Source organism: Ornithodoros turicata, chromosome 5 (assembly GCF_037126465.1).
Source record: "Ornithodoros turicata isolate Travis chromosome 5, ASM3712646v1, whole genome shotgun sequence".
Lineage (NCBI taxonomy): Eukaryota > Metazoa > Arthropoda > Arachnida > Ixodida > Argasidae > Ornithodoros > Ornithodoros turicata.
Window position 1 is genome coordinate 16,790,091 of NC_088205.1, and position 17,848 is coordinate 16,807,938.

At 46.7% G+C, this 17,848-nt stretch overlaps 1 protein-coding gene across 2 annotated transcripts in view; it reads left to right on the plus strand.

Annotated features, from left to right (window-relative positions):
• The window catches only part of LOC135394115 (cell adhesion molecule DSCAM-like), a 166,958-nt gene that overhangs the window by 110,823 nt on the left and 38,287 nt on the right, over positions 1–17,848 (plus strand). For both annotated transcript variants that reach the window (XM_064624632.1, XM_064624633.1), the window contains 4 exons: positions 648–818; positions 1,941–2,082; positions 3,382–3,518; positions 8,127–8,258. In XM_064624632.1, coding sequence (XP_064480702.1) covers positions 648–818; positions 1,941–2,082; positions 3,382–3,518; positions 8,127–8,258 — 582 coding nt within the window. The remainder of the gene's footprint in view (positions 1–647; positions 819–1,940; positions 2,083–3,381; positions 3,519–8,126; positions 8,259–17,848) is intronic.

Consider the following 17,848-nt stretch of genomic DNA (forward strand, 5'->3'; position numbering starts at 1 on the left):
AATGTTTATTATTATTATTATTATTATTTGGCTATCGATCTGTGCTTCCTCTTTCATTGCTTGTATGTGGCTTTCCTCCGACAACTCTAGTGCTCTAATGCAACAGGTAATGCTTGTCCGGACGTCGATATATCATCTCCTCATTATAACCCCAAGAATGCGTTATTTGTCCTATTTGCTGACAAAACAATTGGTGACAAATTATTGTACGACAACAGAAATGTTACGTAGTAGTAGATGAGGCAGTTAAACACAGTAGATAAAAGCAGTAGATGAGGTAGGACGAACACAACACAGGCCTCACAACGTCCAGTTGCATAGTTGAATTGAATAATGGCAATTGAAGAAAGGGCATCAGCAGTGGGATTCGAACCCTCATGCCCTTCGATTTCAGGTAAGAGATGCTACCACTTATACCAAGCAGCTTTGTATTGATAGCATCTCTGACCTGAAATCGGAGGGCGTAGGTTCGAATCCCACTGCTGGTGTCTTTTCTTCAACTGTCATTGACATTCCAACTGGCACCAGGCCATTATTCAACTCAAGAGTAATGTCGTGTGCGAGATCCCTGTTTGCCACTGAAAATGTCTGCGGGAATATCAACCTAAAAAGGAAGAAAGAGATGAAAACACGTCTTGTTTCGTCAGGCCTGAATAACGAATTCGAGCCTCTGAACCTCAACTTCGGCATGCATATACTTCCCAACGGGAGCCTCCTTATCCGAAGCCCCGAGGAAGGGGACGAAGGCATCTACCGATGCGAGGCCCGAAACCAGATTGGAGCTGCAGCCACGAGGGACGCAGCCTTGGTGGTATACGGTAAGCCTAATTAACAACGCTCGGTCGCCGAGAGACACAATCAGGATTAAGTCGTCCGCGCCGCTGCATTTCATTCTCTGTTTCGTTTGGGTAGAGTCTGTCGCTCGTGTTTCTTTCTCTGGAGTAGTAAGCTCAAGCCTATGGGTCTTTTCGTCCTCCAATCCAATCCAATCCTTTATCGGATGAAACTTTCGCAGACGACGACAAAGCGGACGGAAAACGTGTCGTCTGCTTCGCAAACTGCTAACAAGCGGCTCGGTATTTCCTCAAAAAGAGTCCTCGTGCTGGCTTCTACTTGTCCTACTTAGGGAAGAGCTTTTTAGGCTAAAAACCTCATTCCACGCCACCCCACTCAACTTTAGTTCCGGTGCACCTCAAGAACACAAAAACATTATCTGAACATACTGCCTGAAATATATGTGCACGCAGCGGAGTAGCCAGAGGGGGGTTTCGGGGGTTCAAGCCCTCCCACCGAAATCTTACCTTTGTTACTGCATTTGGGAGAGGGAAACTATGATGAAATCCTCCTCCCCGATGTACAGTCGCCATATAACCCCTCCCCAAATATTTTTCTGGCTACGACACTGTATGCACGTGGTACGGCCACAAAAAGTTTTACCATCGCTGTGCAATTTTCTAAGTTTCCAAACTGAGCCCGCGCACAAAAACGAACGCGCTTTTACTACATCATGCGCTTAAGGTAGTGTAGGCGTGGTGGAGTCTGTATCAAAATATTTTATTTTACTTTAATGCTCTAATACAGGAATGCAATTTTACACTGAAGAAAAAAAAAGAAAGAAAGAAAACACGACACGACTTTTACTCTCGAAATCGTAAAAACCCATTTGGATTGGAAAGAAAAACGGCGACAGGTTAACCACCATTTACCCCGCAGAAATCGAATCCTAACCTCGCATTACTCCCGGCGAACAGCATAAAGCCTCACACCCTAGCCGCTGTCCTTTACAAAAATCCTTATCGAAAGGATCCCAATATAACCGTATCACCTGAACCGTCGTGCAAAACGAAAAACCTTTCAACGACGTCATTCCTGCCGACATGCAAACACGAGTACCGAGAATCTCATCTCTCTTTTTCTTTTTTTTCTTTTTTTTTTTTCAGAACCGCCAAAGTTCAAAGAACGCTATCGCGTCCTCTACATACGCCAGGGCGAGACTTTCAACACGGAGTGCTCGGTGTCGTTCGGCGACGCTCCTCTGTCTTTCTCCTGGGAAAAGAACTATCGACCTCTCAATTGCTCCAGGTATTTTTCCTGTCTTGATGGCGCTATCTCCTGCACGCATCATCCGACGGGGTTAATTCGATCATCCGCATAATGAGTGCCGCCGGCGTCTTGCAGGATCATGACGATTAACGCTCCATTATTAAGTCTGATGAGGCGCAAGCGAAAAGCCTGAAAGAAAGCGTCTGTATGCTTTTAAGGAACTGTGCAGAGCATACAAAATTGTAATGAGAGACGGGAAAAGCTAAGGGAAGAGAGAAATGAAGGAAGGCATCAGGACTTGTAAAGGGGCGGTGCGTCAAAGGGTCGCCGCAATAGCACCAGCTCAGCTGCAACGCCAAGACATTGGCGCTAAATTTCGCGAAGTTCATTTAAATTACAGCTCTTCGATACAGTCCCTAGTGATGTTTCCACTTCGAACTCTGCGTGTGAGCTGCGATTCGTCCTGCCTGCTGACCGGTTTTCTTGTATTACGCCCTTTACTCGTAGAGAGGAGGGTTTCTAAGCCTTCTGGAGGCTCAAAGCGAGAAGAGCGTTCAGAATTTCGTGTCCCCCTGTAGGTCAAAGTGCGAAAACGTGTGTGAAAACACGTCCTACTCATTCTACATTGTGACGTACCTTCTCTATTGAACTTACTGGGTGCAGCATGCTAAACAAGGACTCGTAGTCCGGTAAGGCACCTTCTCTCTCCTCTCTTAAAGCGAATGGAGAGAATGTTCAGTGACTACAGTCTATTGATGGGGCGTTCCAAATATTGCCGATTCCTCATACGATTACCCGGACACTATACTCTGCATCGGAGTTTCGAAGGAAATCATTAGATATATGAATTTTACACTGGCACGGATAGCCATGCGAAAGTTCAATAAGAGCAACCGATCAGCTAAAAGTACTCACTAGAAACAGCGTTTGCGAGAAATGGCGCATATGTAACGCTGTATATTTATTAAAAGTCAAGTACCTACGCGTAGGTGACTGTCTCTCATCCATAAGGAGAAGGGAAAAAAAGGCGGTGCTCCGTTGTCGTGATAACAGATTTTCCGATGTCCCGGTCATCAAGCCTGACTTCTTTACTTTTTGAAATAAACAATTACAAAGTTGTTGTAATCATCGCAGCTGATAACCGATATTTGTTCTCGGTGTGTTCTTTACGGAATCCCCTAATAGAAGAACGCAACCTATTTTAGCTACAGACTATCGTATTTCGGACCAAACCAATTCCTCTAGAAAGCAACTATACTCATACTATGTAAATTTCATCACTCAAGCAAAGACGTATTTTGTCGCCACAATTTCGGCATAATGCGGAATTTATTTCAGGTGCCTAGCTCGGAGTACCTCTCACAGTTCTGAGCTCACTATTCTGAGCACTACTCGGAAAGACAGCGCCCTCTATTCGTGCTCTGCGAGGAACCATCATGGAAAAGACACCACTTTCTTCCAAGTCGTCGTTCAAGGTAATGTCCAATTCTCACCTGATGACGTCCGGCGCGACGGCGCTTGCGGGCGGCGGAATAGACGCGTATGTCCAACGCTGTGACGGGAGAAGTGCCCAGCCAACAACAACAACAACAACAAATAAATTAATGATGATGAATGGGGAAGTGCCCAGCCAAAAAGCCTGGTCGGTGGTGTATTATTGAAAGAGCGTTTGCGAGATGGTGATGAATGGGCTCGCAGTTGTCGGCCTCACAGAGGTGGGCAACGTCACGACTAACGCCCTTGTGAACGTGCGTCCTGGACCGACTTCTAAGGGAACTGAGCATTCGCGACAGCTTGCGAGACTGATGTTATCTTAACCAACGGGGTAACGATATCCGAACAACACCTTCGAGTTTTTCGTCTGGTAATTCTCGTCGTTGAAGCCACTGGGACTAACTATGCCAGTGAGAAGTAAAAAAAAGAACAGTTCAACCGATGGGAACCACCAGTCTAGAGCACTTGCCGAGTGAGCGCATGCTAGGAAAAGGACGTGTACGACTAACGGGCCTCATCTATACATAGTATAGTTCTCTTAGTTAGGCAACCACAAGTTAATGGACTTATAGTACGTACCGTGCATTTTTTGTATACTGGAACTGGAGAAGGTAAGTGACAGTCAGGATTTGAACATTTCATAGACAAGTGAGATAAATATTCTATTCAGGAAAACCTGTAATAATGCACTACGATTTCACATTATAGATGATGCAGTAATACTAGCTAGTATACGATAGCCAATACGGTAATATTTAGTTCGTCGAAATCGTTGCAATATTTTCTCGCCTCGTTAGATCATTTGGTAGCGCGTCTGTCTAACCGCAAGGTTACAGGTTCGATTTCGGACGCCAGCAACTAGGTGGAAGGGTACAAGTTGCTTAGAAACGTCGTTCTTCCGCGAGTGACATTAAATACGGTGTGCTGTTATTTCGGCGCACGTTAAAGAACACTCAGGTGAGGAAAATTAATCCCCACACCGACCACTGTGTCGTCCCGCATTTGCTTCGATCGTGTACAGGTTGGGACAAAAGTTTACGGAACACGCGAGCGGCGTATTTTTTCGTCGGTACGACACCCTAGCGGCTGGCGGAAGCGGGTGAGTTCACTGCTTCGGAGGGGTGCAAGCGTGCGATGCCAGAGACACAGCGGTAGTTCCGTTATCGCCTGGTTGTTTGGGGAGTGGAAGCTACCGCTGTGTGTCGCTAACAGCGTACCCTTCCACCCCTCCGAAACAGTGAACTCACCCGCTTCCTGCAGCCGCTAGGGTGTCGCACCGAAGAAAAAGTACGCCGCTCGCGTGTTCCGTAAACTTTTGTCCCAACCTGTACCTCTAAGGTTGCCATGCAATAGAGAATGTCCTAAGAAGCACCAATCGATGTTCGGTATTAGACGATATCCGACTATAATCAATCACTTTTTTTTGTCATTCTTCTTCTTGCATTCTTCGTGAATTCTTTTGGTCATTTGCATTTTATGGTTCCTTGGGCTATTATCTGAGTTTCGTCGCCGTTTCCGCAACATCAATTTCAAATTCTAGGGAATCAACGAAAATGAGAAATATATTTTCACAAAGCAAGCAAGAAACCGCGGAGAACAGAAGGTTAGTCCCGTTCCACCAGCTCCCGGGGCATAGTGGTTAGGATGACCGCTTTCCACGTCGGGACGGGGAGGTGACGCGGGTTCGAAACCCCGCACTGGCCCTGCTGTCTACGGTTTTTTCCTGGTGTTCCGCCAGACTTTTTAGACGAATGTCGGCACACTTCCCCCTGAAGTCGGCCTAGGACGTTATACTAACCACCCTGTCCCCCACTCCTTCGTAGTGCCACGTGTCCATCTGTCCACGGCTGTGCACCCAGCTCATAGCCACAGTTGCTTCGCGGCGCTAAACGAAATTAAAAAAAAAGAAATGTCCCACCCGATTGGCAAAGCGTTCGAGACTATTTTTAAAGGTTAATGGCAGTAGCTCCCGCACTCTAAGGAAAAAAAAATGAATAAAATGGGGAGTAACTGCAACTTTAGTCCCCTAGACTGCAATTACTCCCCATTTTAGTTTACTAACCCCGATATTTACTCTCCAGGACTGCAAATTATTACTAAACTTCGCAAATGGTATTCCGAATGCAACGGCCTACATAAATATGTGCTTTTGGTCAATTTGATGGCAGAAGGCTGTATAGCTCAGCCAACTTAGCAATTTTCCACCCACACAGAGTAAGAAACAGTTAGCGCTTCTTTCTTCGCAAATTCTGCCCCATGTATGTCGCAAGAGTTTATATCACTCGATATATCGATATATCGATGTTTTGAGTCAAAGTTTTGAAAGTATTTTCATGCATGCACACGAATTATGTACCCGGGACTCTTAGAACAGAGCGTGGAATGCAGTCTCCACTCCGTGACATTCATTTACTCCCGTGCATTTGCTCTCGAAACGGGCTATTTTTTGTGGTAATGCATTTAGTCCCCAAAAGGGGTAAAATTACTCTTTTTTTTTTCTTAGAGTACGGAGAAGCACATTGCGTTGTCTCTGGTGATTCTCTATAGGATAAGGTGTCTCTCTCGCTCTTTTTCAACAAACGCTATAAAAAATTGCTCTTCGTTGCACACGATGAGGGCTAACGGCATCGATGATTACTTATCCGAAGATGCCGTTATCTGGAAGCGTTCGAAACATGAATCCTTTTAGGGAGGGTGTTGCCTTTTTAAAGCTTCAAGACAGCAGGACGGGCGTTGCTGCATGAGTTTTTTTTTTTTTTTTTTTTTTTTATGAAGGAACGAATAACCGAGAGACACGGGACACGCAGACAAACACGAAAAGTTCTCCAGTGTCTCTCGGTTATTCGTTCCTTCGTCATCATGCACCAGTTAGTCTGCGCCCTCTCCCTAATTTTGTCGATGAGATTTCTTCTTTTGCTTGTTTTGTGTGCAGAATTTTTTCAGCACACAGATTTTACAGCGTGAGATGTTATGAGTGAGCCTCAATGATTCAAGTATGAGTGGGCACTACAGTATGCAATTTATATTTGCAAAGTTACGGTGTTTGTTGTTGTTGTTGTGTTTTTAAATACTTTTTTGTTTTTAAGTATATGTTTGCGTTCGTTGAAAGACTAGTATGTTTTACGATTCTCAAACCTGACGTTATCCAGTGCTGCGGACGGTACATTTCTTTGTTGTACATTTCTTTCTTTTCAGTAGCCTTCCTAATTTCGCCATAACGTACTCCAAATCTGACCGCGCAAAGCCCAAATAATTTCCTTCGTGCGTTCTGTTGCAACGACTCGCCACCTTCCGTTTCTTGTATTTTAACCACTGTACATTTCCATAACAGTACCGCGCGCCCTGACATGTGGAGTGTCGTTATACTGTACTACCATACCACACAGAACTATAGTAGTATGCCACAATACTACACTATACTATATTAGTATCTACACGAGGGCCCGAGAGTTCATGCAAAATGCATATTTTTACAATTCGATTCCAAAGGATATCCTAGCGTTTCTCCATACATTACCAATCACAATGAATCAAATCTACAATGTTTCCTGCGTCATACAATTGCATATTTCGACAGATTTCTTCCTGATCGCCATATAATATGACGGTAGCATATTATGTCCTATTTCGGCGCCATTTGGTTGTATACTATGTCATACTTCATACTTGTCGTTTATTTAACGTTTGTCACAGCTCACGTCATTTAAAAAGGGAGGTCATGGGCCCAAAACCCGTGTTCCAGCCACACATCTGAGCTACTACGCTGTTTTGGGGCTTCTTCGTGCTAGGCAATTAGTGCATTCGGCTAGCGCTACTAGCGCCCACAGCCAACTTTTCAAAACAGAACGCGCGACAAGAACTCAGCTAGTTCAAGTTGTGCTTGATACAGAAAAGAAAATCAAAATATTGCCGCCCGTGAGCGCTGTTCTCTAAGCCAATGAACAGCACAACGAAGCGCTGTCTTGCACATAGCATAGAAGACCTAAGTAGCTAGAGAATTCTGCGGGATAACATCCAGTGACATAGCGCACATTTTCGCGGTACATGGCTTTCTTAACTGGCAGAACATGACATTTTTAGTCACCCCATGTAAAAACGTACGGGCATGTTTGTGTGTGTGTGCACTTTTCAAAACCTGGGTATGGCTGATGGCGTACTGCGCGTAGTCGGCCACCTTCAGGCGGGCAACGTCACCACGACTATTGCATACCTATGTGTGCACCCTCGAACGTACGTTCCAACTGCCAATAAGGAATGTACATTTTCATTTGTAGTACGTTTTTTTAGACAATATACGTATTTATACAGTCCCAAGGTAAGTAATATATAAACAAAAGCTCCTGGTGCAACATTCGCGGCATCGTAATATCTCTGCATATTTTCTGGATCTTTCGACGTTCCTGCCGCATATTTGCGTGTATGTTTTGGAAGACTTTTGTGCATAAAGTCCCTGGCCCTACTCGTCCCACTCTCTCTTCCCGCCAGTTACACAAACAGACAATGTGTATCTCCATTACAACCATTTTACGAGGACTGCTTCTAAACTTTAATTAAGGTAAGCGGGTGAACGTAATTGAATTGAATCGCAGAGCCTCCGGATGCACCGACGACGCTCTTGGTGAGCAACGAGACGAGCCGCACGGCGGCGCTTCACTGGCAGGCACCCTTCGATGGAAACAGCGAGATCATCAAGTACAAGCTACACTACAAGGTCGCCAACGGTAAGCCCGCTCTTTCATTTACAGCAGCACTGACCTCTCTACTTCGTGGACTACGCATAGCTGGGATTGTGCGACGCCAACATTTTCGATGGAAGTACGTGAGCTTCCGGTGGAAGAGTTATCGTTGTAGTGCATGGGACTATTAAACATAGAAGGGCAAAAAAAAAAATAGAACACAAGCCCCACAACGCCCAGTTGTCGTCTGCTAGCATATATAGTCGTCTGCTATCTCTGCGCGTGCGGAGACAATGGAGAGTTTTAGGCCATCGTACGCTATTGCCTTTGCGGACATAAGGGTACGTTGATGGTTGTGCGCGTGCGCACGCCCATAACAGAAAGAGGGCTTCGCGCAGTGCGTAGTACTACCAACACTATCTTTTAAGTACGCTATCGCCTTTGCGTACGATATACTAAAACTCCCTAGTGGCGGAAACTTGACGCTTCGTCGACGGAAAAACAGGTTTTCTTTGCAGCTGATCACAAGAGGAGAACACCAAGTTGAGAAATGCAACCTAATTCATAGTGGAAAGTGTTCTTGCTTTGCAATAGCAAAGCCCCGTCCTAGCCGTCCGTCTCAAAGGGTCCGTCCCTGCACAGTTCTCCCTGCCCTTGCACGCCCCTGCGATGTGGACGCTTGCAAGACCCGAGACCTGTGCCACTATTCCCGGCCTCCAGAGGAAGAACGATGTGCCTGTGACAGTAGCCCGCCAGCTCGCGCTCGAGCATCTCAGTTCGGCCTATCCTCTGAGCCGCGCCATCTATACTGATGGATCGGTAGCGAATGCGTCATCTGCAGCGGCCTACTACGTCTCGCAGGAAAACCGTGACCTCGCCCTCCGACTTCCCTACACAGTGTCCTCCACGGATGCGGAGCTGCTCGGACTGCTGGCCGCTCTGCAGTATATCGCTGAATCTGTGCCTGATGCGTGGGTCGTCCTCACAGACAGCAAGGCGTCTTTGGCGCTCCTGTCCACATACCACCCGAGTGTCGTGAGCGATCTGCGTACCATGGTACTTCAGGAGTACGCCCAACTCTCCTCGGTCGGCCACCGTATCTGCCTTCAGTGGGTACCCGGGCATACAGGGCTACACGGCAACACATGTGCTGACGCGGCTGCGAGACGCGCCGCGCTTGATGCGGCCACGCCGGTGCCCCTACTACCGCTCCCGGTGTCTGCGTGCCGCCTGCTTATACGGCGTCTCTGCGGCGACGGCACCCGCCAGTTTCTTGTAGACGCTATCCGACCTAATGCGTTCCTGCAGTCCATCGACCCCTCACTGGAGTTTGTCATCGGCTGCCGCTGTACCCGCGAGGAGGAGACCCTTCTACATCGTCTCCGGCTGAACGTTGCCCTCACCCGTTCACTCCTGTTCAAAATGGGCCGCGTCTCATCTCCCACTTGCCCCTGCTGCGGTGTAGAAGACGATATTTCTCATCAGCTCCTCCACTGTCAGCGTCACCACCATCATCGGGCCGTGCTCTGGCAACATCTCTCAGAGCTTGGGTGCACGGACGGACGGACAGACGTTTCCCTCGCAACACTCCTTGGCCCTGTGCAGCGAGCTAACCAGTGGAGAGTTACAAAAGCGGTGCTCCGCTTTCTGCGCAACACGGGTCTCCTGGGCTCCCTGTGAGCCCTGAGTTTCTCTCTCGGCCCAGTGGGCAGTCACCACAGCGCTCCTCCTTCGAACCTTGTCAACGCCTTGTGATTGTGTGACTGTGTGTGTGACTTTTCAGTTTTAGTTTTGTGTTTTAGTTTGGTTTTTCTTTTCCTTTTCTTTTCTTCTTTTTCTTTCTTCTTTTCCTTTTCGTTTCTTCTTTTCCTTTTCTTTTCCTTTTCGTTTCTTCTTTTCCTTTTCTTTTCTTCTTTTTCTTTCTTCTTTTCCTTTTCGTTTCTTCTTTTTCTTTCTTCTTTTCCTTTTCGTTTCTTCTTTTCATTTCTTCTCCTTTCCTTTTCCTTTGCTTTCTTCTTCTCCTTTTCTTTTCTTACTTTTCCTTTCTTCCCCTTTTCTCCTTCTTTCTTCCCCTTTTCTTTTCTTACTTTTCTTTTCGTCCCCTTTTCTTTCCTTCCCCTTCCCTTGCCTTTTTTGTTTGGAATAGCAAGCCGACCTTCGTCTGGCTGACCTTTCCTTTCTTTTTCTTAATAAACATATTCCCCCCCCCCCCCCCCCCGTCCTAGCTAGGCCCAACCTCCGCGAAAGGAGAGCAGACGATATGTACATCTGTGACGTGACTCTCTTGTCGACCAATAGGAAGATACTTTCGTAATTGGATGCGGCTTCACTCCTCTCATCTGAGGAGAGCACTGCATGTGGTGTCGATACAGTGGAGAGATTAGTGGTGCAAAGTCCGAGCTGTGCGTGCGCAAGGGTACAGCGAGTTTGTACAGCGCACGCGCTGATCGCAAAGCCACCTCTACGTATTGTGCGTGTCCGCTGTTTTGAAAAGTGCGGCGCCCAATGTGTTTGCGTTAAATGCGTGGGTTTGGCGCGCTTCTGGTGGCAACTTTGCTTACTCGAGCGCGGAAGTACCAGTCGTGTTGTCCTTACCAGATGGTGCAATTATATTTGCGTGTCGTGGGAGACAACGTAACACAAAAGCCTATCATCGGTGGGGTCAGACTCTATGCGTGTGGAGTGCACAAGGGGCTCAAACGCAATATTGAAACCCCTCATTAGTCCGGCTCGTATTATAAGTACTCCATCGTTACGAAATATTTAAACATACCGTCACCAAAAACAGTATTGAAGGTCGAATTAGTACTTTTAATGGAGATGCTCGTAGACAAGTCTCATGGATAAAGCAACAAAATGGAAGCAAGTTGACCAATCAAATATTGAGACACTAGATACGTCCACGGAATGATTTTTTATATGATTACCTAAGTCGTTTCGACCCTCCGTTGTATATCTAAGAGGTGCACAAGTACAGTTTGAAGAATTGACTCTTTGACGTGTATATATCAAACGGTAATGCTGTGAAGAAGCATAACCCCAGCTACCATGGAAGTAAACATTGCCTCCAGTAAAGCGCGTCGGAGATTTCCGGCGCACGTCAAAAGAACCCCGGGTGGTCGAAATTATCCGCAGTCCGACCTTGCAGCACGTGCAACATGTCGCCACACAAAAAGGAAGACACACCATACGTGTAAATCTATTCCAATTACCCGCTACCCCCTTCTTCCTTCCCTGCAGTCGATACAGTAGGGCAGTGGGTTCCCAAACTTCGCCGTCCTGCCTCCCATAGAAATATAGACGACCTCGTCGCGACCCCCCGGTTTCCCTCGTCGCGACGCCGGACGTCTTCCGATCTGAGCGCATGAACGTTAGCCGAAACGATACACTGACGTCTTATTGGAGCTATACATTCAGAGCGAGTTCCGCTGGGCCAAAAAGTATTGCACAACTGCATGCTTGCACAACTGCGTGCTTCGCTGACCTACAACGCGGACTACACGGTTTTCTTAGGTTTTTGACGTCCGTTCTAATTCGAGAAGACGCCACTGCGCGGCGCGCCGTGAAGTCGGGGCGGCCGTGTATGGCGCGATAGACGCAGACGCTCTGGCCTTTAGTGGGAGTGAGTGGACCTCACGATATCGATTTTGGCCCTCGTGCACGAGTGAAAGGAGGCGTGAAAGCGAGGCTGTGTGATGCATCGAAAGCGTCGCGTATCCCGCATGCAAGCGCATTTATAAGAAACCTGCGGGTCTGCTGCCACGGGCTTCCTGGTAGCGCAAAATAGCGGGCACGGTGTGGCATATTTTTTTTTTTTTAATTTGTGGGCGTCGTGACCCACAGTTTTGGCACCCACTGCACTACGGTACCAGTGACGTATCGGTCCCCTGACCAATGAGGTGGGCCCGTTATAGCAAACTGTGGCGAAGGTACGTACCCGTTGTGGGAACACCGTAGCGACGTTGAAAGAAGGTACATCGCAAGAGAAATTGCACTTATCATCCCCACCTGTGGTGCAATACTGCGCTGACAATGGTGTGCGCGCGTGAATAGGAATATTGCGGACTTTTTGCGCAGTTTGAGCATGATAACTTGCGGGTTCCAAGTGGAATGATATTTCGGATTTACCTCTGTTCTCGATGTTGCGATAAATTCTTGCATAAACATCCTCTTTGTTCCTGTACAAAACATACGTAAAACCCTTCTGTTATTGGGATCGCTATATCCGTGTTGACCTTCATCCATCCAACAACGATTTGCCGACAAAACACCTCATTCCTGGCGAGCCGACACTGTGAACGCCCGTGAAAACAAGCTCAAGTACGCCAAGCCATAATACCGCGCGGGTGCACGCCGAACACGGACGAAAGGGTACTCTAGTATAAAGCTTCGGAAAACAAATGCTGGACGTTCGGCTTACCAAATGGAAATGGATACGTCATCGCTTAATCCCTAGCGCAAATTGAAAAGTGTTGAGTGTGCGCTTCGGAATGCCAGTGCGGTGTTTGCGGATAGGATACCATCGAGTGTTCGTAAAATAGCACGGTACGTTTTTTTTTTTTTTTATATATCACACGGCTTCTCTAAACTATCGCAGACACCAACAGGAGCAGGTGTGAAAATGGAATGGTTTTCTTCGACACGTGTGTCGAAACCCGTGATTTAGAAGGAATTAAGGCCGCTTTACGTAGAGATCCGCGTCGCTTTTGGTAGAACGTTCCATTATAGTGATCCCAACACGTGTGAAAATCGTTTTCTTTTCGTGTCCGTGCCATGTTCGCTTATGCAGAGCTGTACGCCTGCTTCTGTGATCCGCAAAGTTTTGTTTGTCAGCTCCGAATCGGAGTGCAAAGGCGCAGATTGTGTCCAACAAACGCCTACGGCATTCGGCACGTGGAGTGGTCTTCTTTAAACAAAAAAATCTTGCTGCAGGGCTCTTCAAATACTTCGGACATGTTGGGAGAAAGGACAGAAATCCTATTGTCTATGTTACGGGTATTGCAACGATATTTTCTTTTGAAGTCATATAGTTTAGGAGAAACGCATTTGTGCCACTGGGAGGACTCGAACCCTTAATCGTTTTCGCGTTAATCGTTAACCCTTAATCGGCTTAATCGTTTCACACGTTCAACGTAACGGCACGAGACAGCTGAACGAGTCGTTCAGGCTAACGAAACGAGCAACTTTTTCGATGCTTTGCGTGGTCGCAATCTGTGCTCCTCGTTAAGCTTCTTCTTTGTGGTTATTTCGCACGTTGCGAGCGCTCACGTGTTGTGATGTCACCGCCCTGAGCGAAGAGCATAAGCTGGCAGCGAGGCTGCATCTTCTCCGACCAATAGGACTGTTTCATTTGTTCCGATAGCTCGCATTCTCGTGCTCTCATACATGCTCATTGCGTTCCAATGTTCGTTCCCAGGCTCGTTCATCATCTTCTTTTTCTTCCCGTCTCAATATATGGCTCGCTAGTCGTGTGAAAATAATGAACAAACATGTACGTCACTGTAGGATAATCGTCGAGCAATACGCAAAAAATTGTAAATCATTTTCCTACCCTGACGTTGGTTTAAGTTTTGAGTTTGATTTGGGATTTTCTGGCGCAAAGATATCTGGGATCATGCCCTGACGTTGGTGTCGGGTGAGAATGGTCTTAAGTATGATACGAGAACTGTGTGTGTGCCGAGTTCTAGGGCACGTGGGAGTCCGAGACCAGAAAGGAAAGACGTAGTGGTATCAGAAGTATCAAAAGAAGAAGGAGGAGGAGGCTGCCCGTTCTCCGTGTACATTAATTTCATTAATTTTATGTACATTTCCATTCAAGCATGGAAGTACAACGCGCAGCCTTACTGTCAGGCTTCATAAACAGTGCGAACAGCATTTCTTCCAGGACGAAACAACTTTACAAAATCTATCTGGTCCAGTTGAAAGGCACCCTGACGCCTAAAATAAAATAAATTCGCAGTGCAACGTTTTTCTAGTGAGCTTGGACAGAACGTTAGTGAACTGTTTTAATTCCATGTTAGCACCGCGAAGCAAGAGAATGTTATGAAACTATTCAAGACAATCGACCTCAGAAAATACACAGAATCCTTTGCTCTTCACGTTCACTACTACATCAACACTATGTCCGCAATGTACTATTAAAGAGAACAATTAGAACACTATTGTATGCATCCATTTCGCCTTTGTTGTTCATCACAACATCCGTAGCTATGTAGAGGGAGTGAAGTACACGGTCGCAAGTCCTCACGAGCGGTGCAGAGAGCGTTTCTTGGCGGACGGAAGAACTTTACAAAATCTGTCTCGTCCAATTGAAAGGCATCCTGACGCCATCACGTCCATGGGCACGGTTAGCCGCTTGTGTGATCGCCCAAGCGAAGAATCCCTCCGCCATCTTTCTTGGGCAGCTTCAACGTCAGCGAGTCGTTACGAATAACGAAACGAAGAAACTTATCGATGTCCTGCTGTGGCACAATCTCTGCTCATTTAGCTTCTTCGTTGGGGCAATCGTGCTCGTAACGAGCCGTTACGTGTTGTGATGTCACCGCCCTGCACGAACTACAGGTGCTGGTGGTGGTGATGTTGAAAGGGCTTGCCGTTGTCGGCCTCACGTATGTGGGCAACGTCACGACTGACGCCCTGGGGACATGTGCGTCCTGGGCCGACTTCTAGGGGAACTGTGCCGACATATGTCTGAAAGCGTCTGAGGAAAACCCAGGAAAAACCCCAGACAGCACAGCCGGCACCGGGATTCGAACCCGGGCACGAACTACATGGTGGTGGTGGTGGTGGTGGTGATAGGGCTTGCCGTTGTCGGCCTCACGTATGTGGGCAAAGGCACTGGCAAAGGTATGTGGGCACGAACTACAGCTGCCAACGAGGCTGCAATCTTGTCGACCAATGAGGTTGTTTAATTTTGTTTGGATAGCTCGCATGGTTTGTCTATGGCTTGTCGTTGTCACTTCTTCGTCTTCTTTCTCGTCTTCATCTGCATCTTCTCGAGAATATCTCACAGCCTTCATGTAACCATTGTGTAAATACGATGAAAGGGGGAGCATGTCATTTTGTACACAGTCGTGGAGCTTTACATGTTCGTTTCTGCGAATCTTCAAATGAAGATGTTTCACATTCTAACGAGTGGGTAGACCCACTCGTTAGGCAAACGATCTCATTCGATCGTAACTGGACCGAGAGATTACGCCCCTGTCACTTTAACGAAAAGAGCACGTCATACACCACGTGCTCGAGCTCCCGAGTGCCTCGAGCGTCGTTAGATCATGAGCCATGTACACGATGAAGCCTGTGAGCACGTGAACACATTCGTTAGGCAGACGACACCGTCGGTCGCTACGCGAGCAAGAGATTACGCCTTTGTTCCGTTAACGAAAAACGCGCGTCACGTGAAACGTGTCACGTGTTCGTGTTAACGAGAGCTCCGCCCCTCGTTGGCTCGCTAACGATGAAAGTGATTAAGCCTCCTGGTCCTTTCGGAGTACTGGTCTGGTGTGGTATATATGACACAAGAAATATTCATCCATGGGATGAATATTTTCATAGCTTAAACCGCAATTAAACCGCTTTCTGCTTAAACCGCAATTAGCATGCTATTTGGTGTGAGTAAGAGCCATGTTGGGCAGCTACAAACGCAAAGAGCTATGTATATGTGCACACAGTCACGTGGAACACAATGCTGGACATATAAATGTCCAGAGAATATGAAATACAGTGCACCATAAGGTAATATAAACGTTTTTTTTTTTTTCAATAAACTGCTACGTGAGCTGAACGAAACTAATGAGTAATGAAATATGCGTGGAGCCACCGCCTACACTCTTAAAACAGAACTTCACCACATAGCACGCTCCTAGCCAACCATCATTCCGAATAATATCATTCTGTGTCCTGATTTGTTCAAAACAGGGGGGAGGCGCCTATCTGGGACAAGATAATGTATCCCAGATAGGCACCTCCACCCATTTTCAGCAAATCAATACACAGAATGATACCATTCGGAATGATGGTTGGCTATGAGCGTGCTATGTGGTGAAGTTCTGTGTTAACAGTGTACAGGTTTGCACGAAGGGGGAAAAAATGCATAGGACAACTGGACGCTGCTAATTATTCTAAGCAGTCTACGTTAATCGCACAAAACACTCTTCAAAACCTTGGGTTCCCTTCAACCATATGGGACAGTGTTCCAACATACATTGGCAACCTAGTAACCAAGTTACCAGGAGCGCGCTAACCGTGAAGGCATCACGGCTCGAAACCCATCGTTCCCGAGAATAAACATTTTGGAATTCCCAGCAGGGGCGCCAAAGGAGACCCGAGTCGAGTTAAGGGTAAACACGGAGGAACAACATAAATATAATTCTTCCCCGTAGCACTCACCGGATATTCAGCCTCTGGGAACAGAAAAACTTGGAGAACCGCTAAAAAATCACACACACAAAAAAAAAAACGTATCTTGTTCCAATCCAGATACGGTTTTGTGTGTCCCAAGGGACCACACGCTGCCCCGGCCCAATCGCTAAAACACAAAATGAAGAAAAAAAAAGGAAGGAAGGGAAGAACAAGAAAGTGCGAAAGCAGGAACAGAATTTCAGAGAAGTGACACAACATTCACAAAGCAGAACACAATTTGAAAAGCAAAACTAGCGCGCGAACCAACTAACAAACAGCACGCGACACAAAACGAGAGAGCAAAAACACCGCTTCAAAAGCAAAAATAGCGCGTTACAAAATAAGTATAGAACAGTAGAAGAAGACGCAAAATGAGAAAGCGGAAACACTCATTTGAAAAGCAAAAGCAGCAAAGCGATGCAGACGAACGAATAAAGAAGCAGAAAGCGCAAAACGAGCGTGTAGAAACCACCATTGGAAAAGCAGAAACGGGGCGATAAAACGAGCACAAAATAAACGCAGGACGACAAATAGAAAGCAGAAGTAAAACGTACATAGAGCAGGATGAACACTTCATCGCTAGAACACCAAACAGGAAGTAGAGGAATATGTAAAAAGTAAGTGCACAAATAAAAGTGCGCAAAGCGAGGGGAAAAAAGTTCTCGTGTGTCCTGTTAGTGCGCGATCCACTTCTCCCTTTTTATCGACTTTGCCATTTTTTCAGCTCGTTGCCCCTCCGGAAGGCACTTCGGCTACGTACAACAAACCGTATAATGCGCGTGTGACATGGGGTCGTAACCGTCCGAAGTGCATGAAGCTGCGCACGGTGGAGGTGGCGAGCTCAAACGGCCTTGCTGTCGACACCAAGGAAACGATGCGTCGTGATGGGAAGAAAGGAATATTAATTTAGCGAAACATGCGACGCAAGCAGGGAAGCCGCACAAGGCGGCATGGTTATACCTTGAGTATGCAATAGATAGAAAATTGAAAAGTACAGCAATAGACTAACTAGAGATTGCCACGATAGAGATTTGAGAAAGGAATAAATTCAATATCATTAGACACTATCCGGATTCCAGAGTCCCCCGGAATGTAAACATGTGGTATAGCTTACAGACTGCCGTGTGATATGAAGCGAGGTTGTCTTCATACTGAACATAGGAGATGTATTTTTTTATTTACGTTTTACTAGTTTTTGCAGTACTACACTAAAGGCAAGAAGCATTGATAACGTA